The sequence below is a fragment of the Delphinapterus leucas genome, chromosome 2 (assembly GCF_059928025.1).
Source record: "Delphinapterus leucas isolate spDelLeu-1000000601 "Yukka" chromosome 2, BTC_Dleu_Yukka2, whole genome shotgun sequence".
Taxonomy (NCBI): Eukaryota; Metazoa; Chordata; class Mammalia; order Artiodactyla; family Monodontidae; genus Delphinapterus; species Delphinapterus leucas.
Window position 1 is genome coordinate 78,246,863 of NC_143130.1, and position 25,594 is coordinate 78,272,456.

At 42.5% G+C, this 25,594-nt stretch overlaps 1 protein-coding gene across 3 annotated transcripts in view; it reads left to right on the plus strand.

Annotated features, from left to right (window-relative positions):
- The first annotated feature begins 16,237 nt into the window (after positions 1-16,237).
- The window catches only part of MYO1E (myosin IE), a 204,421-nt gene continuing 195,064 nt past the window's right edge, over positions 16,238-25,594 (plus strand). For all 3 annotated transcript variants that reach the window (XM_089904548.1, XM_022579652.3, XM_089904571.1), the window contains exon 1: positions 16,238-16,632. Coding sequence is in view for 2 of the 3 variants with exons in the window: in XM_022579652.3 (XP_022435360.1) it covers positions 16,630-16,632 (3 nt within the window). In the remaining variant the exon portion in view is untranslated. The remainder of the gene's footprint in view (positions 16,633-25,594) is intronic.

A 25,594-nucleotide genomic window follows, 5' to 3' on the forward strand; every position in this document is an offset into this window, starting at 1 on the left:
CGTTTGTGTCTCCATCACCAGCTGCAGAAACAGACTGTCAGGATGGATTTCAGTACGATCAGCGGCGTGAGTGTATCTGCGTAGATCAGCTCATCTGTAGCACCGTTAATAAGCATTTGGTGATCTACTCTTTAGCAGACTCTAGCAGTGGGTCTATACTTATTAGTTCACCTTTTTCCCCCAGAGCCTTACAGAGGTCAAATACAATGTGATGGCGTTTCATACCGTTACACCAAGGGTTTCTGCTTTAACTGGCTCACCTGTTACTGATAAAGGCTTTAAAGTATAAGCAAAAGTAATAATGGCCAAGAGCTAGGTAGAAGTACAAAACCTGGACACTATCTTAGAAATCTGAAATAAAAATAATTTGCAGATTATCGGTAGAATAATGTCCAAATGTCTGGACCAATGTGATAATCTTATAGGTTGAGGTCCTAATTATGCTGTATTTTTGGACCTTCTTAAGCCAGCAGAAGCTTCAACAATAACTCTTATCAGAAGGCAAATGTTCATTAATTTAAATGACTAATTAATTTGCCATGTAACAGTCCATCTGATTCTCCTTTTCCAGCTCCAAAAGCACAGTCACATGCCCCAGCTTGGATCAAGAATCTCTTGTTCAGGGCTCCAGCCAAAGGACTCCACAAAGTAGCCTCACTCCCCAGAGTACGGCCACGAGGATTTATGCAAGTTTAGCCTCTAGCACAGGGGTCAGAGAGTCCAACTTGGCAATATCTATTTATGAACAGTCATCAGAAAATTCATGTAAAAAAAAAAAGAAAATCAAAATAATAATGCCGCAGGAACTCAAATAAAATGACTTCTCTCCCTTCCATTACATGAAACCTTCTTTCCCCCGCAACGACTGTGCTCGTATTACTCTGTTTAACAACCTTCCGCCGACCTGGCTCCAGGGATCACACTATAACCAATGTAGCAGGGTTCTCCTTTTCCCATAGCTGATAAGGAGAAAGGGAAAGGGTAGAAGTTTCGCGCTCAACCTTGAACTTGCACGGAGGCAATGTGGCTGGCACATCTCCCCAAGAGGATCTGTGGCACCAGCACCACTGGACAGAAACCAGATTTGCCATATTGGTGTGAGGCCAGACTTGCCTATTTGACTGGCTGGAAGTTTCTCTAAAACTATGCTCAGCAAAAACCAAGTGTTTCCTGGAGGTAAGATCGAGATAGTTTTTGCTGAAGCTGTTTTTCTGGTTATGTGTCAGCTCCTGGGAGTAATTTGGATGAAACTTGTAAGAAATGTATTTTCAAGGCCTGAAAACACAAAATTTGCCAGATTTAAGGTAGGCTTCCTAATGATGGTATTATGAGAACCCGGTGCAAACCTGGCCTCCTGGGCTCCATTTTGGTCAACCCGTAATATTCAGGAGTTATATCATTTCTCTTTCCAAACTCCCAATGGCATTTCCCAGTAACTGTACTTTTGAAATGAAAATGCAGGTGGCAGAGTAAGTATCAAGTTAATGATATTTCGCTCAAAATCAGGATAGTGTACTGGCTTCCAAGTATGGTTTTTGGTGGGGATGACAGGAATAAACTTCAGAGAAAGGTAAGATGTTATGGACTTTCCATCTCACCAACTGCCCTACCCTAAAATACTGTCTCCTGCAGAGTAGGTCTTGATATAATGCCTTATGTGTTTATGAACCCCTCTCTAGAATTTTTGTGTCCAGTCCTTACGCCGTTCCTGGATAAGATCACATGGAACTAGCCTTCATGGCGGAGTCTTTCAGAACCTAGTAGCTAAACTGGGGGAAGAGAAGCTTAATACCTTCCGCAGTTTCATAGCACACCCGCCTCCCTCCAGCCTGCGTCAGGGGGATAGAAGGGACTACATAGCACATCCGGCTCCAGGGTATCAGCTCAGCTTCTAAGGCCCTCCCACATCCCTTCCAGATCCGAAGTTCTGAATTCCTGGCCTGCAGAGCTGCCCTGTCTCACGGTTGGGTCCACACCACTTGAGGAGGGTCAGAAGACTGCAGGGTGATACAGTTCGTCCCCATGCCCCCAACAGAACTGACTGCACCTGAACCACAGGTGCAGCGATAGAAGGCATGGTGGCCCTTCTCCAGTGCTTGGTCATCTTTAACTACCCTCCTCATATTCCCCCTCTGCCTCCCAGCCTAGGTATCAGGAAAGGTTATCTGTGACCAAACGGAAACTAACAATTCCTGCCGATATGCTCTGCCTTCAAAGATCCTCCCCTTGGTGCTCATCCCAACAGTGCAGAAAGCTGCAGGGAACAGAGGGGCACTTTGCTTCATGTCAGAAGCTGGCCAAAGGGCACCAAGGGGTCAGGGCGGACCATGGTCCACTGAGCTCTCCCAATACCCTGTTTAGCAGAGGGGACTGCGGTGGCGTAAATAACATTTAGAAGTCATGAAACCCACTCCCTACCCCCTAGCAGCACTAGCAGTTAATAGTGACCCTGACCTTGAATTTCCCCAAATCATCTAGGGGAGGACGTAAAAAGATTGTCAGTTACGAGTGGACTGTTTGGCAACCCCGTTTTCTGAAAAACACATGGAACCCCAGAATTCTGGCAAGAACTCTAAGGAGTCCAAGAATTCTAAATGCAAACCTGAACTTCCAGGTTGCCTGAGGTATTTTTGTCAAGGTAGGAGGACAGAACATATTTCATTTAATGATTTGTTCGCTTGATTTATAATATTTAGACATATGGTTTGTGGGCCTCCATTTGTGCTCTTGTCTTGGGGCCTACCACACCCCACGCCCCAGCCGGCTACCTTCTGGGAGAGAAGCCTTCACAGCCCACACAGCTCAGTGGTCCAGCTGAACCCACATGCTAAACAGCCTCGCATCTGTCCTACTCTTCAAACTGCCCTATTTTAGCTCCTAAGAGCGGTTAGTGGTTAGATCATACAGGCCACTGAGTTAAGGATTCATCCTTATGGCCACATGTTTTGGACAAACCCTGTATTAGTTTCCATGTTTGTGTTGCTTAGGGCATTACGAGTATACGTTTTATCTAGTTCTAGGGACCATTACCTCAATCTAACTGAACCAGGAGCCTTGGAGACATGCCTGAAAAAGATGAGGTGTCCATATTTGGACGACAACCCTATTTTCTTTTTACCGGGCAGCGCGTGCCGGCTGAGAACAATGTCAGGCACAGCAGGCCCCAGGAGGCAACTTGGGGGGAAAAGGGGATGAAGCAACTGACTGCTAGGAGAGAGACTTTTTTTTGTTTTTTGTTTTGGCCGTGCCACAAGGCATGAGGGATCTTAGTTCCCCGACCAGGGATCGAACCCGTGCCCCCTGCAGTGGAAGCTTGGAGTCTTAACCACTGTCCCTAGGAGAGAGATTTTGAAGAAAGATTAGAGGTATATATACAGGTATTTTTAGGGAAATTTTCTATATGTTCTGAGGAACTTGCCTAACTTTCCGTAAGAAAAGTCAGTGAACTCTCCATTATTCGAGACTGTTTAGGGATTTGGATTTGTTTCTTTGTTTTGGAGAAGGGTGACCGAGGGAGGGGACCCAGTGCCGAGTCTGGCCTGAAGATGATCTTGGAGTGACAACAGGAGCTACAGAGGGCCCATTCGGGTTAACTAAGTAAAAGTTTCTCTTTCCACAGAGCTGACTGTGTGAAGGCTTTAAAGGACCTATGTGATGACCATATAGCTGAGACTGAACCCGGGGCGGTGGCCACAGGCTCATTCAGGGCTTCCCGGAAGATGAACTAAGAGAGGGATGAGCAGTGTGCTTGGCCCTGGTCCACCACACTCTCTGCTTTTAAGTATGTGCTTTGGTTGTTTTCTTTTCTGTTTTCACTATACAAGTGAAAATGAAAATGTTCCCGAAATAAAATTTGGGAAATATATAAAAAGTTAAAGGAAAAGAAAAATCATCCATGGTGCTGCCATCTGAATCCCATCAATGTAAACATTTGTTATATTTCCTTCAAGGCTTTATTTTTTGTTCCTTGTATAGGTGGTGTGTGTGTGTGTGACAGAGAGAGAGAGGGAGGAAGGGGGAGGGGGAGAGGGGGAGGGAGAGAGAGGGAGAGAGAAAGAGAGAGATAGAGAGAGATTGATTTTAACATAATTGGATCCAGTTCCCTAAAGCACTGTTTTCAGGGCAACTGGATTAATGTGATTTTAAAGTACTAAAATGAGTCATTTTAGGATTTTACTGAGCAACTCCATGAGGTTTGGTGTAAACAAAGTTGATTTTCCTTTATCCTGTCATCAGGAATCATCTACTCTAATCTTCAGCTGCTCTTGCATGGTCCATGTTCAGTGGAAAGGATAGCAAGATACAAACAAAGAGATGTAGAGGTAAGAAACACAACTAAGGTACATGTTATTATGACTTCAACACTTAAATTATTACACAAACCTGAGTCCCTTAATCACAAGAGACCTACTTAAGATTAAGGTTAAAGAGGTGAAAAATCACGTTTAATCATTTGAATTTTCTGCTAAGTCTCGCCATAAAATGGATTGGGATTCAATTTTTGTGGCATAAGTAACTTCATATTTACTTGGTGACTTTCCTCAAAGATGAGCAGTGGATGAGATCTGACAGATCTGAGGATGGGATATCAACAGTATATAAAAAGCATTGTAAGTTGCATTTTCCATTGAGCAAAGACTGGGAATCCAAATTCATTTTGCCCCAGTTCCAAAGAGACAAAAATGGACTCTCAGCTCATTATTTTCTCAATGAGTTTGAGAAAATGTCCTGGGGAGAAACATTTCCAGTCAACTCTATCAGCTTTCATACCCCTAGGCTTTTGCTTATGCAGATCCTAAAACCAAGAAGATCCTATGCTAATTTGCCATCTTTCTAAATCAATATTTAAGGGCAGCCAGCTGACATGTCACCACTCCAGGAAGCCCTTCTATATTTTCAAAATATTTGTTTGCATGATCCCTATTTAGCCTTTGTATTATTCTGCCATATGGAACAATGTATTTTGCTTGATAATATTTTAAAACGTTTCCGAGTAACATGTTTACAGCGGTTCAAAAATCAAGCAATATAGGCCAGCATTAAAAGGTCCAGAAATAATAAATGTTAGCAAGGGTGTGAAGGAAAGGGAACCCTCTTACACTGTCAGTGGGAATGTAAATTGGTGCAGCCATTATGGAAAACAGTACGGAGATTCCTCAAAAAACTAAAAATAGAGTTGCCATATGATCCAGCAATCCCACTCCTGGGCATATATCCAGGCAAAACTATAATTCAAAAAGACACATGCACCCCTATGTTCATAGCAGCACTACTTACAACAGCCAAGATATGGAAACAACCTAAATGTCCATCGACAGATGAATGAATAAAGAAGATGTGATATATATATATATCTCCACACCCAGGCATACACACACAATGGAATATTACTCAGCCATAAAAATGAATGAAATAATGCCGTTTGCAGCAACATGGATGGACCTAGAGATTATCATGCTAAGTGAAGTAAGTCAGAATGAGAAACACAAATACCGTATGATATCACTTACGTGTGGAATCTAAAATATGACACAAATGAACATATCTATGAAAAAGAAAGAGACTCACAGACATAGAGAACGCACTTGTGGTTACCAAGGGCAGGGGTGGAGGAGGGAAGCATTGGGAGTTTGGGATTAGCAGATGCAAACTAGTATATATAGGATGGATAAACCGCAAGGTTGTACTGTATAGCACAGGGAACTATATTCAATATCCTGTGATAAACGATCGTGAAAAAGAAGATGAAAAAGATTGTATATATGTATAACTGAGTCATTTTGCTGTACAGCAGAAATAAACACAACTTTGTAAATCAACTATACTTCAATAAAATGTTTTAAAAATAAAAATAAAATAAAAAACAAAATGTACCCCTCCCCAAAAGAAACAAACAAATCAAGCAATATAAATCGTATCCAGCATAGTCTTTTCCCTGCCCCTGCTCCCACATCTTACAAACACTTCTGTAAGTTTCTCATGCCTTTTCCACAGTTTCTTCATGCAAACACAAACACAAACCTATTATTTCCCCATCCCTGTTTTCTTACACAAAAGGTAGCTTGAAATACATATGATTCTTGATATACATACTATTCTGTACTTTGCTCTTTTCATTGTAACTTATCAGTGCGTCTTGGAAATCATTCCATATCAGTTCAGAGAGAAATTCCTCATCCCGTTTTAAAAGCCTTTTAAAATTTTTAAAAATCTATTACATGCTGTCTCCTAATATATTTCACCAGTTCCACAAATGATGGTCATTTGGGCTGTTTCCAATCTTTTGCTACACCAATGATGCTTTGTAGACATATGTTAATTTGCATTGGGTATGTACATCTTTGTATAAATTCCCAAAAGCAGAATGGCTGGGTCGGAGACTGGACAATTTTGTAATGTTGCTAGATAGTGCCAAGTTGCTCTCCATAGGGTTTCTAACCGTTTATACTCTCATCAAAAATATAGAAGAAACCTGTTTCCCCACAGCTGTGCCAACAGAGAGAGAAGGTTTAGGAAAGAATGGTTTGGTATGAAAAGCAACAAGAGGACAATTAGATGAAGACCGCAAAGGCACAGAAAATGTCAGACCCGACATCTCCCTGAGGTTCAACCAGTCTCTCTCAGAGATACCTAGAGATCTCTCCCAGAGATCTCTGTTAGCTCCAACTGAACACATCTAACTTGGAATTCACTGACACTGGAGCCTCCTCTTACTACCAGTGGAATCACCATTTTCTGGAGCCTCATTTTCTACCAGTGGAATCACCATTTTCTCACATTTAAAATCTTGTAGGAGAGAGTGTGGGTGAGTAGACTTTCACTTTTTATTTTACAAACTCTGAATTCACATGCTTTATTTTATAATATGAAGTGTATATTTCTTTTGTAATTTAAAACCAATGATCATGTACTGCAAAAAAAACTGGGAGTCTGGTTATTTTTCTTTTGGTTTTTATTTATCTATTCAACCACTTTTTATTCTGTTAGCTGCTTTTTTCTCCCCCCTTTTTTTCTGCCGGGTGCTTATAGTTTAAATAACTTAGCTTTATAAGGAAATTAACCAAGAAAAAAACATTACTTCTACTTTATAAATTATTCTTAAGCATCCCCTTCCCTGGCACCACTCTCATACCCACTCCCAGTTTTTAAACTGGAAAGAAATTAAGAAAGTACTCCTAATGAAATGTTTAAGTAATAGTTATTAGAGCTGGCATGCTATTTTAGGGCAAATTTATATAGTTAGAATTTATGATAGCTGCATGGTATTTTTATGTGCTATAATATGCTTTTCAATCCACTGAGGTCCTTTCTATAACAAAAGTGCACATTTATATCCATTTTATACCATTTGGAGCAAAACTGTGCTAAAATTACACAAGCTTTATAATGGTCATAGCTGCTTTTAGAATCACATTCTCGGTCAAATATATAATTCACTTGTTACCGATACCTTACTGAAGCATCCTTTTATGGGAAGCTATCATCAACTTTATCACATTTGGCTTTATTTTGGGATTTCCAAGAATTTAATAGAGTAAAGGGGAAAGGCCATCTCCTGGTGCCCTTGACCTCTGTCCATTCACTTCTGCACAAATAAGGACACTGTACATTAATGTACCTGACCCATCTTTCCTATATGGCACCAGGCAATAAGCCAGGTAACAAAGGAATATTTTGATGGATCTCATGTGGTTGCTTCCTTCAGGCTCAGCTCACAGTTCAGTTCCTTCTGTGCCAACATCTTTCTCAGTCTCACAGCATTTATTCAACTGTGTTCCTACAAAGTTGCATTTAGCCTTGTTGCTTTATCAAAATTAGTGAAATATGGGGAAAATATCAATGCAAACACCAGTCAACAGAAGTATAGTTCTCATAAACTTAGAACAATTGAGACACAGAAGGAAATAATTAGCTGGTGAATCTTTAGCCTCAATAATGACGACTCATACTGAGAACTGTCTATAGGCCTTAGTCACCATTCTAATCACTTCACATGACTTAATTGAAATAAATGGTGGAGGTGTCATTACTTCTGTTTTTACAGATAAAGAAAACTATTCCCGATCCATAGGGAGGTAAACAGCCTGACCCATATTGGAAAGCTGCCTTTAGACTTTAACTGGTCGACTCTACTCAGCTGGGATGGAGAGCTCAAATTTAAAGAACATCTACCAAATTTTGGAATTGCAGCTTAAGAGTATATCTAAGAGACAAGGCACAATTAGGAATTTTAGACTGTGTTTTAGCTCTCTGGAAATAGAACTCTCTCCTTAAAAAACACAAATCTGTTTTTGAATTTGATACATCTAACGTGGTGTGTATTTTGGGGAGTATGGTGTGTATTGAAGTAGGAAGCCCTTGTGTTGTGTGTATGGTTTTTTTTGTTTGTTTTTTTTTTTTTGGCCGTGCCATGAGACTTGCAGGATCTTAGTTCCCTGCCCAGGGATCGAACCCGTGCCCCCCGAGGTGGAAGCACAGAGTCCTAACCACTGGACCAGCAGGGAATTCCCATTGTTGTGTAGGTTTTTGATGTACATGGAAAGATGTGAATCCCAGGGGGACAGGTGACTTGTCTTACAGTTCTCCAGCGCCTACAACAATGCTCAGCAAGTGTTTGCTGTGGTGGTGAGTGAAAAGAATAGTGGTTTGGAAACCATGCTGCAACATGCAGACACCCACACCAAGAAGCACTCTATTCAAAGTAAACCCCCCTGTTGATAATGGGGGAGGCTATGCATGGTGGGGGCAGGTGTCTGGGAAGTCTGTACTTTCCCCTCAATTTTGCTGTGACCCTAAAACCACTCTAAAAGATAAAGTCTATTAAGAAAAACAAATCCCCCCAAGTTGTAACAATATCTTGAAAAATGTCATCTTAAACACACACACATCTATGTGTATATACAAACAGTTATAAGCATGCATAAACACACATTTCTAAGTGCATGATAATAAATGCAAAACATATGTCACATCTTAAGTATATAAATACATTTATAGGTGTGTGACAATAAAGTTGAAATGATGACGATTGTTGCAAAACCTATGCAATTTTTTCTGTTGAAGAGGTGAATGAAACTTCCCTCCTGGCCTCACCAAGACAACTGTGTATAAATTAAAGTAACAGACAGTCGCCATTGGCAAATGGCTGCGTACCCCTAAGTTGGAGTATCCCCTCCTCAGAGATTGTCCCCATTTACCATCTTCTGTTAATAGTGCAGGAGCTCTAGAACACTACCCTTGTGACAACATTTGCTTGGAATGTGACTATACAGATACCTTGTTCAAGCAGAGCCTTACATAGGCTTTCCACTGACCTATGACCTGGTGGCATAGTTTGAAAGGTTGAGCTGGTCGAGTCAGACTCTCTCTCTCTTTGTTTCCCTCCCTTTCTTTCTCTGGGACTTGAATCCAGAGACTAAGGGGGAAGTTTCCAGTAATTTGTGGGCAGTACAGCTAAAAGGTGGTTTGAGGGCCTGAGTCAGGATCACGACAAACTAAAGACACTTTGCAAGCTGAAATTATGGAAGGAGGAGCAACTATGAGTAAGTGAGAGAAGCTTGAAGAGACAGAGAAGAACATCCATCCTTGCAGAGAAGCCAGGAAGCCAGAAAAGGACAGAGAGCATATATAGCCCTATCTTCCTTTGTATTGTTTTTTTCGCTGGGCTCTGGGGCATACATACCTTTAAAATATTTTTCTCACAAAACAACCCATGTGCGTTCTTTTTTCTTTTTTTTCCTCCTTGTTACTAAAGGAGTCTAGACTGGAATAGCAGGAGAAAAAAAGTCTCTAACAATGGAGGATATAAAATCTAAAGAAAAAAATAGTATAACTGTACAAGTATAGCAGTCCAGGGCCATAAAGTATAGTGGCAAACGGTGGTTCCATTCAATAGTCCCCAAGGACCTCAGTTCAGTATAACCCTGTGCGATAATTGATATTTATAGTGATGACCTTGAGTCTTCAAGCACAGGCTGCTTGATGTTCAGCATATTTTCAAAAGGCAATGAAGCATGTAGAAAAATTTTCCTCCAAGTTAAAAAAAAAGTTTCAGTGCTTAAACAAGGGAAGGCTCACACAGTTTTGTGTTATTTTTTTAGTTTGTTAAATGTATATATTTATTCATACATGCCTTGCCTTGTTCCAGCAAAGATTAAAGATGACTTAAAAGAATACACAAAATCCAATAAGACAGCATAAGTTGACAGTAAGGGGGAAGAAGAAAGAAAACCAGGTTGTGGTCACATTATTGATCCAGGAGATTCAGTTATCAGCAAAGCTCCCTTCTGTAGATTGCCTCACTCCTTGATAGATCATGGGACACCATAACTAGTGTTACTCATTATTTAATCATTTTTAAATCTGGAGAAAGGTCAGGGCTTATCTTCTGAATGTAAAAATCAAATTGACACTGGAAGAAAGAAAGAAAAGAAAAGATTGGTTGGGGCTTCCTGGGTGGCGCAGTGGTTGAGAATCTGCCTGCTAATGCAGGGGACACAGGTTCGTGCCCTGGTCTGGGAGGATCCCACATGCCGCGGAGCAACTAGGCCCGTGAGCCACAACTACTGAGCCTGCGTGTCTGGAGCATGTGCTCCGCAACAAGAGAGGCCGCGATAGTGAGAGGCCCGCGCACCGTGATGAAGAGTGGCCCCCGCTTGCCACAACTAGAGAAAGCCCTTGCACAGAAACGAAGACCCAACGCAGCAAAAATAAATAAATAAATTTTAAAAGAAAAGAAAAAAAAAAGATTGGCTTGTATCAGAGAAAATATAATCATAAGTTTATATAAACGTGCACTTAGTAAGCTGTCAATCTAAACATATGTTTAAGTGATTCCTATTCTTTTATTTTGGTAAAATAATTGTTATAGCAAAAAAGTTATATTAATCAGAAGTAGCATCAGGGACTTCCCTGGTGGCGCAGTGGTTAAGAATCCACCTGCCGATGCAGGGGACACGGGTTCGAGCCCTGGTCTGGGAAGATCCCACATGCCGCGGTGCGGCTGGGCCCGTGAGCCATGGCCGCTGAGCCTGTGCTCTAGACCCTGTGAGCCACAACTACTGAGTCCACATTCCACAGCTAAGGAAGCCCGCGTGCCTAGAGCCCACGTTCCGCAACGTGAAGCTGCCGTAACTAGAGAAAGCCCGTGCGCAGCAACGAAGACCCAACGCAGCCAAAAAGAAAAAGATAAATAAATAAATTAATTTATATAAAAAAAGTAGCATCATATCACGTTATCCCACTGTTGAAATTCTCTGCAATATCCTTTTCACAAATCAATATTAACATTATTAGGAGAACAAAGAATGTTTGAAGTTGACTTAAACTCTCTATACAAATTCATAATTTATCATCATAGTAATTCTTAAAAAGGCAAGAATTTTTTCAGAAAACAAACTCATAGTTACCAGAGGGGAAAGGAAGGGAGGGATGAATTAGGAGTTTGGGATGAACAGATACACACTACTATACATAAAATAGATAAACCACAAGGACATACTGTATAGCACAGGGAATTATATTCAGTATCTTATCATACCTATAATGGAAAAAGATCTGAAAAAGAATATATGTATATATAACTGAATCACTGTGCCGTACACCAGAAACTAACACAACATTGTAAATCAACTATACACCAATTTTTTAAAAAAATTAAATAAATAGCCAGAATTTTTCCAGGATCCTGGTTTGGACAGGCTCCTAAGGTGTGCTCTCATTCATACTGGGCCTGCATGAGGGGAAATTTTTTCTAATGGGCATTCCTACTACAGAGTCACTGCTTAGAAGGTAAAAGTTTGGGCTTCAGAGTCAGACAAATATATAGATTTGATGCATGGTAGCTGAGTGTTATCTTGGGCAAGTTACTTCAAACTCTCTCAACTTAGTTTCTTAACTGCAAACAAAGTTAATAGGGTTGTATGGAAGATGGAATAAGATTGCACAGTAAGCACTTAGCTCAGTATCTGATACCTAATGAACCTAATAAATGATGCCTGTTATGGTAGAAACAGCGATTACCCAGGACATCTCACATTGATGTGACGCCAGCCTCTCTTTCATTAGTGTCTTGTTAGAGATTTCTGCCCTCATTTTTCCATTAACAAATTTTTCTTTAATTGTACTGTGGTGAACGCATTCTGATGTTCTTTCATGATACTGACGTGGAAACTCGTTTCATTGCCCTATATTATCTTCTTACTAATTATTTTCCAAAATACATGAGCAGTGATTTTTTTTTTCACTGATGGATTCATATGGGGATTTGAGCTTTGTATTCATCTTGAGTTTTTCTTTCATTCCTTTTCATTCCGCCCCAGATAAAACGCAGTTAATCATGCCAACTTCTGTATAAAGTCTCATCTGACTAGCTCCATCATGTGTCTAGAATGAGTTTTACAATTTTGAAAGTTGCTTTCCCTTCATTGCTACTCTGATTTTGAGATCATAAGAATAAATATCTGGTAAGACATTGAGTCCTCTGCAAAATAGGTGAAGTCAAGAAAATTGGAAAAACTTTCATTTTAAAAAGTGAGGATTTTTTTAGGGGGTGCAACTTGGCCAAAAATCTATGGTGACCATGGTTTATCATTCAAACTAGGCCTGTTGGGAAGGCAAGAGGGGTGCACTTTATCATTTCATTGAGATAAAGGCATAAACTGGGCTCCCCCAAGTAAACCAGGATGTATGGTCACCCCAGCCAAAACTGACAAGGTACCTTCCTAAGATGGGGATGGAGCAGGGGAGGGCTTGAAGGGATTCTTCATGAAATTATAGGCTCTTCCACGTCATCACACACTGTATTCTATGCTCAAACTGTGAATTAGTGAGTTTTGCTTTGAGAATCCAAGAACTTCTGTGCTTTTAGTATCAGACTCAGTTCTAATCCCTATGACTCAAGAAAAACACAATAATAGAGACACAGATCCAGAGAGGCATAACTAATATGATCAAGAGCTGTGGGTCCGGGTTTCCCTGGTGGCGCAGTGGTTGAGGGTCCGCCTGCCGATGCAGGGGACACGGGTTTGTACCCCGGCCCGGAAAGATCCCACATGCCGCGGAGCGGGTGGGCCTGTGAGCCATGGCCACTGAGCCTGCGCGTTCGGAGCCTGTGCTCCGCAACGGGAGAGGCCACAACAGCGAGAGGCCCGCGTACTGCAAAAAGAAAAAAAAAAAGAGCTGTGGGTCCTAATGTTCTGGCAGTTACCAAATCTTTGAGGATTTGATGAAAGCTATTAACTCTCCCTGAAGAAAAGGGCACACACAAACAGCCTCCAGGAGTTGGCATGCAATTCAGAGGGCCAAGGACCATCTGATCTCACCCAGGGATCTAGGTCTGAATCCCTAATCAGAAGGGAAAGGAAAAAGGAACCAAAATTTGTTGACCATGTTTGCACACATTTCATTTCAGACTTACATCAATCTATTTTATAGATAAGGGCACTGAAACTCAGAGAAATATCAATCTATTTTATAGATAAGGGCACTGAAACTCAGAGAAATATCAATCTATTTTATAGATAAGGGCACTGAAACTCAGAGAAATTAAGATCTCACAGCCAGTTAAGTGGAAAAGCCAGACTACAAATTCAGGTTTATGTGCATGAAATCTCATATTCTAAGTACTGCCTAGACGTAGGCATTAATCTATATATTTATATTTAATCTGGAAAGGAATTATATCACAAAATCATGAAAAATGAACACAAGCAGACATCTTCATCAAAGTCCCACCTACTAGAGCTGGGAATACTTCTGGAAACTGGAAAGAGATTATTAGGGCAAATTAAGCACTTAAAAAAAAACTCAAATGCTAATACAACTGACAGATAGCGTCAAGGTAGTTTTAGATAGATCCACGACTGACAGGTTGGTGATGGATTATTAAGAGATTTTCAGTGTTGCATATCCTTAGGTTAACCTTGGGGAAAACAGCTACATCTTTGCTTGTATCCCTCAAAGCCCATCTCAGGCTGATTACTAATCAGGGTTGCATGGACAGGATGGTGGTTGAAGCAATGTGTCAATTCCAACCTAAGTAGTGTTTTTTGTGTAACTGGTAAGCTCAGATTTCCCTTTTGATAACATCTGTTCGTTAGTTGCTTTTCTTTCACGGTGATCCTAGTTCCTCCACCAGGGATTGAACCTGGTGCAGGCAGTGAAAGCACTAAGTCCTAACCATTGGACCACCAGGGAATTCCCTGTTCCACTAGTTCTTAAAATGCCTGATTGAATTTTGAAGCTGACATACCTCTGAGACGTGGAATCAGACTTACCTGAGAATAATGTATCACAGCTGAATGTATTTAGCCAATGATCACGCCTGTGTGGACCTACTTCATAATGAGTGTTCAACAGATGTCTCATGGTTTCCTGTGCAGTCTGTGCTACAGAATGCTACCAGATGAATTACCTAACCTATAGCTCCAAATATGGCAGTTCCCTGCACAAAACTACTGTTACTTTTTATTGTATTTGTATCTTTCCTGTAATTATTTATTGTTTTAAAATCTATCTTTTGTTTCCCTCCTTCTAAAATTGTAAGCTTGGTGAGGGCAGAGACCACTGTATTCACAGTGGCCATGATGACCTATGGTAGGCAATCAATTACATTTATTTGCCTAACTGTGTGGATGATTACTACGAGAACTTGGTCAACATGCTTTTTTAAAAAAAAGTTGGTCAACATGATTTTCTTTCAGTTTTTAAGTTGGAGATATAATTCACATACTGTAAGATCCACCCTTTTAAAATGTACAGTTCAGTGGTTTTTAGTATATTCACAAAGTTGTGCAACCATCACCACCATCTAATTCCAGGCTATTTTCACCAATAAGAAAACACACACCTATTAGCAACTACTCCCATCCTCCCCTCCCCCAGCCCTTGGCAATCAATAATTTACCAATTTCTGTCTCTATGGATGTCCCCATTCTCTATTTTCATACAAATGGAGTCATATAATACGGGATCTTTTTTTCTGGATTCTTTCACTTAATACTTTCAAGGTTCATGTTGTAGCGTGTGTTAGTACTTCCTTCCTTTTTAAAGGCCGAATAATATTCCATTCTATGGATACACTACATTTTGTTTACCCATTCTAGACAAGAGCATTTTTTTTTTCTTTTCGGTAAGCGGGCCTCTCACTCTTGTGGCCTCTCGCGTTGCGGAGCACAGGCTCCGGACGGGCAGGCTCAGCGGCCATGGCTCACGGGCCCAGCCGCTCCGCAGCATGTTGGATCTTCCCGGACCGGGGCACGAATCCGTGTCCGCTGCATCGGCAGGCGGACTCTCAACCACTGCGCCACCGGGGAAGCCCTAGACAAGAGCATTTTTAACATCCATTCCAACTCCAGGATCCTTTATTCAAGTGAAGGGCTACCACCAAAGTTCATAAAGCAAATCACAGTAAATCATTATGCTTCATAGTTTTTCTGTGCCCTGAAGTTTTCAAGTCTTACCTACCACAGATCCAGAGAGGACCATCCTGTTATAACCAACCAAGTTTACTTCATGAACTCTGAAAACAATATCAGACCCTCTACCTTTATTTCAGGATTCTGCTTCCCCGCCCCCACTCCAATCTTCTCCTCACTGCCCACCTGATTTCTTGATTGTAATGCTAATTGCTCTCGACAGATTTGTGTTGACTGAGATTGGATGGCGCATTCTTCCCATGCTTCTCTCCCCAGTCCTTGGCCTCGCTGCACGTGCAACTCCTTCACCATCAAAATTCCCCCTTCCCGCCTCCCCCTCAAAAAGCCTTCCTTTGTTTTCCAAGGAAATTCAGGTAAAAGAAAGGGTGGGGGAAACGATATTTTTGACTTTCCTCACAATCCAGACGTTGGAAAGAAAAAGGATTTCCTTTGGGCTGCTGCCACGACTCTGATCTTTTATGCTGATAAAATATTTCCTTCTTTAAAAAAAAAGTTATGGGAAAAATCATACCACTTCAGCTACACTTACTCTAACTTTCGCGTTTAAAAGAAAAAAAATTTAGAAGTTTACCTCTCTTTCACAGAGTGGTTTTCTTCTTACCAGTCCAAGTCATGCCACCGGGAGCTAGCTGGGTCAGCAGCGCTCTTTGGAGGCTGGCGTGGAGGAGGACTACAGGATCCAGAGGGCTTTGGAAACTCCAGCAGCTCCAAGCTTGTTGGCTACTACGGTTTCCCTGAGGAGTGACGCTATGAAAACAAACCCTGATTGGTCAGGCCTGAGCTGAATTCTCCATTTATGGACAGACTGCCCTGCCCGAGCCGAGGCTCAGCCAGAGGAGAACGGAGAAGGTGGCCGAAGGAAGAGGAGCGAGGTAGGGCAGCTAGTCGGACGCGCGGAGAGCATTGCTCTCACCTAGGCGGGCGGCGAGCGCCCGGTCCGGGTGGACCCGTGCCCTCCGCAATATGCGCCCCGCCTGCTAAGCCGCCTCCTGCTCGCCCTCACCTACCGCCGCCGATCCCGCCTGGATGGAGTCCCCCCAGGGTTCCCATTGGTTCCTGTGAGTGCTTGGGTGTCGAGAGCCTGTTTTTGGCGAAGGGAACCAACTTTTGAAGTTCGCCCAGGAGACTGCGTTCCAGCCCCAGCTCCCCGGCAGCCGGACCCGGCAGAGGCGCGACCGCGGCGCGAGTCACCATGGTGAGTTGGCCGCGCGGCGTCCCGGGACGCCTGACCCAGGGATGGGGCGGGAAGCCCGGGCGCGGGGCACCCACCTTGGGCGCGCTGCCGAGGCCAGGGGTGGAGAAGCTGGACGCGGGAGTAGGCACGTCGCGAGCCCTTATTTCCTGCAGCTTTCGCTCAACCGGGGCTGGGGGAGACGGAGTGAGGGGCCAAGGAAAACTTTCTTTCAAGTCACTTTCGGCGTCGCCAAACTTTTCGTGGCCGGGGTGGCTATGGCTGCCAGCTGTCGGAAGCCGGAGTGCGGGGAGATCCGCGTTCAGGGTCACGGCCCGGCGGGGGGTATCAATTGCCTCCCGCTGGGAAGGTGGGAGCGGCCGCCTGCGCCCCTCAGTGCGCGCGCTCCCCGCCCGCTGCACCGGCGCCGCGGACCACTGCTCCTCCCCCGGCCGCCCGGCAGCGCCGCAGCTGTCCCGCTGGCATCCGCGCGCCGGCGGGGGCGGCGCGGCCGCACAAAGGCAGTGGGGCGCGCCAGGTAGGGCGAGCACCTGGCGGTGGACTGGCGGCTGCGGGCGAGGGTGTCGCGGGGCTGCCGGGAGCCGGGGCTGCCGGGAGCCAGGCCGGCCTGGGCTCCGCTGGGCGCCGGCCCGGAGGGTCTTTGCACCAAAAAGGCCGAGTAAACACCACCCTCCTCCACTTCCCCCAAGTGCGAGGTGGCTGGCACTTTTCGGGTGTACAGCGAACGGTACGCATGGGAGGAAGTCGAGTTTTTTGTTCTTTTTCCTTTGGCACTTTGGGTATTGATGGAAATGTCTGGCTCTCTCTCTGACTCGTTTCTGACTTTTCCTCCACCCCGACCTCCCGGCCTCGGCTACCCCGCCCCCAATAACCTTAGCCGCATCCCTTGGGCTTTGGGGTGGTGTACTTTTCTTTCCTAAGCACAAAAGCAAGGGCTCTATTTTGAAGAGATTGGCAGTCCATCAGAGGGGGGAAAAAGTTCTACTACAAGGCTTCATAGTTTCCACACTTGCTTCTTTTCAAATAATCCGGCTTAGGTGGATGAACTGGTCCTCTTCTGATTGGTTTTTGTTGTTTTTTTAGTGACTGTGAAAGGGGTGCTAAGTCACAGTGATAACCGGTACAGCACTAATTTAAAAATCTCTATCCTGCAGGAGTCTGAGGGAAATTAGGAAAGGCCCATAGGAACCTACACACAAAACTCAAAAGCAGCCCTTGTTCCAGTGCTGTGTTTATTCAAAAGAATGATTAAAAACAAACCAAAATATTTAAAAGGGCATCCTTGACCAAAGCTTTTTCTTTTCACCTAGTCCAAAGTTATGTCACCCTTGTGTCTACCGAAGAGGACACTTTATCTGTAAATAAAATTTCCCTTTCAGTTTTAGGGTTTAAGAAGTCAGTCCACCCTATATTATTTTTGGAACCCCTAAAGAGAACCATTTACTTACACTGTGTGTTTGGGTGGAGCTACCTAAATGGGGCCACTGCCTAACTGGCTACCTGAACTTAAGCAATGTGAATCTTAATACTTTATAATTGCTAGAATTATTTCCCATGGTTCAATATTTCTAAAAAAAAAAAAAATGTGTTCTATGTCAAGAGTTTAAAAAATCTTGCTGAATTTAAATAGTTGAGTGGTACCTTGAGAAAATTAACTTTCCCTTAGTTCACTCATTTTTCATGCTGGAGAGACTAAAAAGTAGTGTAGCATGACTTTTCTGGGGACCTCAGAAACTGGACGCTCAATTCGGTCCATTGCTGTTGAAGTAGATGGTTTGTGAAGTGGGTGCTGAAGAGGCATGTTCTAAGGAAGAGCTGTTTCCAGAGTGTGTAGGGTGTCTATTGAAGGACAGGGGTATGACTTACCTATTGATGTTCCCTGCCAACAGCACAGATGGCCGTATTGTGGGCCTCCAGGAGACTATCAGTGCATCAGATACAGTTGCTGAGGCCCCGATTCCCTGACAGAAAAGTTGAAACAGCTGGCTGTCCTGAAATAGGAGCTGCGCCATCACTCCATCTACTGGATCTAGAGTAATTTGGCAAAAATTAAATGAATCATTTCTTCGCTGGCTTGAAAAATTAAGTCTGCATTAGATGTGTGAAGTTGCCTTAGAACAGAGCATCAGCAGCTTAAATAGTCAGAAATCTCAGTTATTATAGTATTTACTATTTATGTAAGATCCCCTTCCAGCCAAATGAGGCTTCATTTTGTGTTTCACATCTGTCTGTCTGCCCAGCTGCATCCCTCAGCTGCTTACAACAGGAAGAGAAGGGGCAATGCCTCCAGTGGGTGTGGCTCAGTGTTAGCATGGAGATTATAATTCATCAGGCCCTTGGCACCTGTACTGTGGATTTCTCTGTCTCTCGCTCTCTGCGAGATATCTTGGGAAATCTGGTAGCAGATTGGAAGGCTCTCCACCTGTACTAAAGGCCCTACCAAGGCTCACTCATTTGTGATTCATAAGGAAGATTGCCATTTTCTGACTCATGAACAAAGCGTACAGCTTACAGTTTACCTTATATTTCCTCCTGAAAACTCACTTTGGGACATTTTTCTCCGTCTTTGGAGAACCAAGAATACTACCAGGCAATAGCAATTTCTTTCTTTTTTTTCTTAGACTTGGAGGACCAAAAAAGAAAAAGAAAGGAAAACACCAAAAAAATCTCTGCCTGTCTCTATAATTTAGTATACATTGGTTAGGAGGGTACAACAATCTCCTTTGACCTTAATCAATAATAATACCCATCTAAGGTTTCCTTTGTAGAATGTGGCTTTATCATCAGCCACAAAGGAAGTTCTACTTTTGTGGCCATGACCAGTTTGGACTGTCTAATGGACTGGAACCCATGTGTATAGCTCTGCTGTATACTTTGGAGCTAGAAACTGTGATTCATAAGGCTTTTGTGACTGAGATATACTGACATACTTGAGTACATGTGACTTGACCATCACCTCAGAATATATTCAAGATGTGTCCCCGTCTCCTTACTTGCATATTACTTGTGAGTAAATTGCAGAGAGTACACATAAAAATACACAGGAATAGGCTTACGAACTTAGAAATCTGATGCAGCTGACTACAAGGTAGGTAAGTTCCTTTGGGTGAAGGCATGGCATGTATTTAGAAAGTCTGGAATCCATTTCAAGCATGTTTTCTGCGAAGGTAACCTAGTCCATTCCCGCTAATTAGTTTATCAGATTTCTAGTGAGTAGTCTCCTGGCCAAAACAACACAACACAGAACCAAAACAGAAAGGAATGGGATGAAGTCCGGAAAAGTTTTGATAGAGGTAGAGGGTTAGGGCAAGAGTGGAATCCAGGGCATTGTCTTGGGACCACTGTGGGTGGGCCTGCCTAGTAGGAAATGTTTGGCAGCCCAGGGCAAGGAGGGAAGCCCCGTGGGGCCGTGGATGGAGGGGATGGAGAAGCAGAGGAAGCAGACAGTTGCAGAAGCTGAAAGCCACTTCCTCCTCAGTTTTGCTGGGGATTTCAGCTTTGTTAGTGGTTGCAAACTCAAATGTCTACAGAGGCCAGGATACAATTTTTGATGGGGTGAGAATGGCCTTTCCTACAGAACATGTGCCCGTCAAAAGAGCCATCATTACTTGACCTTAGGCTGTGATTGCACTGACCACATTACCAAATTGTCTGCTTTTTCAGGAGAAGCTGAAAATCTAGATTTTTATGCCAGAGCTGCCAATTTTTAAAAGGGTGCTGATCGTCGCTGAGAGGCCAAACAGCTCAGCTGTTTGCGGCCACCCTGTTGTAAATCTCAAAAGTGGTGTCCTGCGAACCACTGTGCTTCCTTCCATTCACTCGCCAGCAGGAAGTCTAAACTTTAGCCACATACCCAGTAAGGGCATTCGATTTTTACTGACACAGGCACACCTTCCCACTGCGTTTCCCTTAAGAAAGGGAGTTGCCTGGCGTTTCCAGCCCATGGACTCTCTAAGCTATTAAACAGGGGCAGTATGCATCCAGCTGCCACCGTCTGGAGCTATAGCTCAACACCTGTGCAGGTAGTACAGTGAGTGGTGAGCCTGTAAATTGAACTTCTCTCTTTTTTTTTTTTTTTAACATCTTTATTGGAGTATAATTGCTTTACAATGGTGTGTTCGTTTCTGCTTGAACTTCTCTTTTTCTTAACCCTTTAACTCCCTCCAGTGGGAAGGTACTCCGCCTCTCCCCCCAACCTCCATATTGCATGGTGGACCTCTTTTATTACTCCTTTCCCTGTTGCATCTCATGAATTTGAGGTCTGTTTCAGGGGTTCTCCTTGGGGCTAGATAATGAGCATTTTTGTAAACATGACTTGGAATACAACCTTCTGCCCTTCAATGTTAATGTTATGAGCTCATGTGAGACCTCTCTCCTATGAGGAGAGGACTGGGTCTCATTACTTGGTAAGAACTTGTGAAAGCTCTTTTCATCAGCTTCAAAAAAGCAAGAATATTTTGAAACCTCTATACACATGTAAAGCTTCATTATGGATCATAGAGAAATTACGTACATTCGTAATTTTCCAAGTTTGAATCATCTACTGTTTTTTAAACAAAGATGCAGCAACTTGTGTATTTATCAGTATGTGATTAAAATGGGTTTCTCCGTGGTGAGATTTTAATATTTTAATTTTTTTTTTTTTACCATGCTGGGACTTAATATTTACAGAACAAATAAGGGGTTAAAGGTTAAATGCCAAAGGTATTAAAAATAAACAGCTTGGCCTTGTAAGCACATTCTGTAACAATGGTAAACAAATTGTGTTTTGAATTTCAACTTCAAAATTTATTTTGGCAGAGATGAAAGGTTTGGAGGCATATTAGTGAAGTCTTTTTGTTACATATCTTTATGACAGCTTTACTTCAGAGAAGTAAAACTGTAAGAGTCGTCCCTAAAAATAGGGACAATGGCTTCGACACCGTATATGCAGGTGAAGTCAGCCCTCCTTTCTGAATTGCCACCATGGGAGCACTGTCATTAATGTTGTTCAGGGCACTTACGAATGGTCATTTAAGAAAATTCTTTTACTTCCTTTATGACCTAAAATGCTAGTGTGCAGCTGATCACCCATCTTACTCACCAGACTTTGTATAAGGTCCCTCTCAGCTGTTTCCAGGAGTCACATTCTGCCTCAAAGGGGGAAAAAATTGGTCCTGAACATGGGCAGTATCGTGTAACGTAGGCCCTGGGCGCCAAAAAGGAGGTGGTTCTTCCAGGAATCAGTACTCTAAGAACTGCTCTGAAGGAGGCCACCCTGTCTTAGGTGTTTTGAGTTCTGATGTGTTTGTTAAAAATTCATTCATGGGACTTTGAAATCATACACTGCATTGTAGAAAGTAAAACATACACTGCATTGTAGAGAGCCCAGAAGAGAATTTAAGAGTCTATCCTAAATCCTTTGGCTGGAATTCATAGAAAGATCTAGGGAGGTTAAATGGCTTCGAAAGTCTCAGAGCTAGGTTTTGACTGATCTGGTGCCAGAATCCAGGTTTTCTGATCCCAGTTTAATAAGGCTTTTCCCACCAAACCACGGTGGTGGATTAGAGTCTAGGCATGACCAGGTAGTTTTCTTTCTGGGGCCCTTCAAAAAAAAGCCTGCCTGGAGATGGAAGGTTGTTAATTATTTTTGATGCATTACTGTATCAACTTTAAAAGATTATAAAAAATAAATTTAGAGGAATTAACCATAATACCACTACCCTAGTGCTAATTTTTTTCATGTCTTTGGGTTTCCTTCCAAACTATCGAAATGCACATCATTTTTATGTAGCTGTAATTATGGGGCTAAATTGTGTTCTGTATTTCCCCATGTATTTTGTAAACTCTTTTCCTTGGTAAACATATTTATCGTATTTTGGTGGTGGTATGATAATCCCATGTAACCTGATTACCCAACTTGAGTCCTAACTGTATGGAGAACTGTCCTCCAGACGCACCAGTGACTGTTCCTTCCTGCCCCCATTAGAACTGCCCTCAGCAGTGCTGGGCTGCTCAGCCTCCTGTCCCGCTGATACATGGAGCCCTCTCTTTGGTGTAAAGTCTGAAGCCAGGACTGGCTGGCTTGGTGTACACTCCACACTCCCCGGTCTTGACCTGAGGTGGGTACTGTTGGTGTTCTCCCAGGATCATGATACTGGAACTCAAATGTGTGACAACAGTGGGTGCTCAGGCCTCTGACTGCAACTTGGCAACTATGAGTTCCCCTGTCAGAGGACCCAAGTGGTTGGAGACGAGGAGCTTTGAACCCCAAAGTGGAGAAGACACAGCAGTTGCCAAGGAGGTTAGCGTACATGCCTGATAGGTAGGAATTCTTACCAAATATGGTGGCAACCGCTAGAAAATCAAAGATGAATTAAGCCCTGCCTCTGCTTATGAGGTGCCCACAGAGTAGGGAATAACAAAGGGCTTTCTTATAGGTGATTTCATCTCATTCTTGTACAAATGATGGTTTTTGCTGCCATTTTATAGGTAAGAAAACCAGAGTGTAGTGAGGGCAAGAGAATTGTTCAGGGCCATACAACTTGTATGTAATGAACCAGGTCTGCTAACTTTATGCTCTTTCAAAAGCAATTGTGTACATTATTTCTGAATTTGAAATTTCTGGGTCCAGATATCTGTATAACATTTCATTATTTTACATACTCCTGAGGGAAAACAAGGTTGATTTTTTTTTTTTTTAATCTGTTTAAAGTCTGGGCTTTTTAATTTCCTTGTTCGTGGATGTTTGCATGTCACAACATTTGGGGACTAGATGATATCACACTGGGATCAAGCATAAAAGTAAAAGAAAGTCATGCTAGAGAGCTCTCTGATCTCAGTTAGTTTAAAAACTAGAAAATAAGGGAAACAAGATAACTACAAGAAACTTAGCCCTCGAGTCTCTATATACATGACAGAAAACAAACACAAATTAGGATAGCATATCATTAGTCTCTTAGTAATTTAATTGGTGTGACCAGCTTTTGATGTTGACGGCAAGTTAGCACAATATTACTTTGTAACAGAATGATTTGGACAGTATCCTTGTCTGATTCCAAAAAATTTTCAATAACAAAAATATTACGGTTGTTTTAGTGTCCCAATTAGATACAGACCTTTGTTACAGGAAATGTTGGATTTAAATGTAGAAGCATCTGTTAAGCTACTTCATAGTATGATAAAGGTGGCACCTTCAAGATTCGGGAATGCTCAAATGCAGAAATAGGTCTGCAAAATGATGGTAGCTCTCCTTTCTCCCATCAGATTGTCAGAGATTCCTAATATTTGGGGGTGCCCCGAGGCCCTCTGAAGCTATTGACCTGTTTCCTGACAGTGTTTGTAATAACAAGGAAAACAAGAAAACCAACCAGAAAGACAGGAACAATCTAAATGTCCATTAGGAAAGAAATGCATAAATGTCTGTGACTTATTGATAATAGGGAATCAATATGGATAGATCTCACAAAGGTAGTATGTGGTGAAGAAGCAAGTTGTAGAAAGATACATGTAAAGTCATTTAAGAAAAATGTCAAAACACAAAACAAGGCTATCTGTATTGTTCGGGGATATATATACTCATCTATGTATATATTTATGTATATGTTCTTTTAAAAAAATAAATGGATGGACTAGAAAGGTATCAAATTCAAGCTGCTGAAGGGGGAAGGAGGAGAGGAGAGGACTGAGGGCAGTGGACTAACTAACATTGTTAAGAATGTTTTATTTGCTTTATTAAAATCTAAAGCAAATATAGAAAATAGTATCATTAATTCTGGGCAGTATGGGCATAAATATTTATATTATTCCCCCATAGATTTAACATCTTTTTACAATTAAGAAGAAAAAAACCCCACATAGACACAATTCTTCATTTAATTTTAGGAGGTTCATACACCTCCAAAGCCCACACAGTATCATTCGCAGAGTTGTAGCAAACCTTGTCTTGAGGTGAATATTAAGGAGTATGCAATTTTGGGTCTATGTCAGGTTTTTGTTTTTTTTTTTAAAAGATTTAATTTTATTTCTGGTTGCGTTGGGTCTTTGTTGCTGCTCGTGGGCTTTCTCTAGTTGTGGAGAGCGGGGGCTACTCTTCATTGCGGTGCGCGGGCTTCTCCTTGAGGTGGCTTCTCTCGTTGCGGAGCACGGGCTCTAGGCACGTGGGCTTCAGGAGTTGTGGTGTGTGGGCTCAGTAGTTGTGGCTGGTGGGCTCTAGAGCACAGGCTCAGTAGTTGGGGCGCACAGGCTTAGTTGCTCCGTGGTATGTGGGATCTTCCCAGTCCAGGGATCGAACCCGTGCCCCCTGCATTGGCAGGCGGATTCTTATCCACTGTGCCACAAGGGAAGTCCCTGTCAGGTTGTTTTAATGACAGTTGACATACAATCAAATCAATAGTAAGTCCCACTGAGTTATGTAAAGTTCCGTTAGGGATTATGTCCCAGGATGTTCAGCATCTGTTAAAGCATCTTTCTTACCTTTTCCTTTCTTACCTTTTCTTACCTTACTATTAAGTTTTGATATAATTAACCACCCCAAACTTGGTGGTTTAAATAGTAAAGATTTTATTATTTTTCATGATTTTGTGCATTGGCTGGGAAGTTCTGGGCTGGACTGGCTCGTCAGGTCCTTGTGGTTGGCTGGTGGCTTGGCTGGGGATGGATGAGCTAAGATGGCCTCACTCACGTGCTGGTTAGTTGGCCCAGGTTCAGTTGGGGCAGTGGAGATGGCTTGGCCACCTATCGCTTTCACAATAGGCTAGTCCTGGTTTGTTAACACAGCAGTGGTCACAGGGTTCCCAAGAACAGCAAAAGAGAAAGCAAGCCATAGTGCACAAGCATTTTTTTAACCTCTGCTTGCATCATGGTTGATACTGTCTCATTGGCCAAAGCAAGTCACATAGCTACCGTCAGGGTTAGTGTGGGCGAGGACTGCCCTGGGGCTCAGATACAGTTCCTACCCTCCACCTTTTCTTTCATCGTGTCTAGT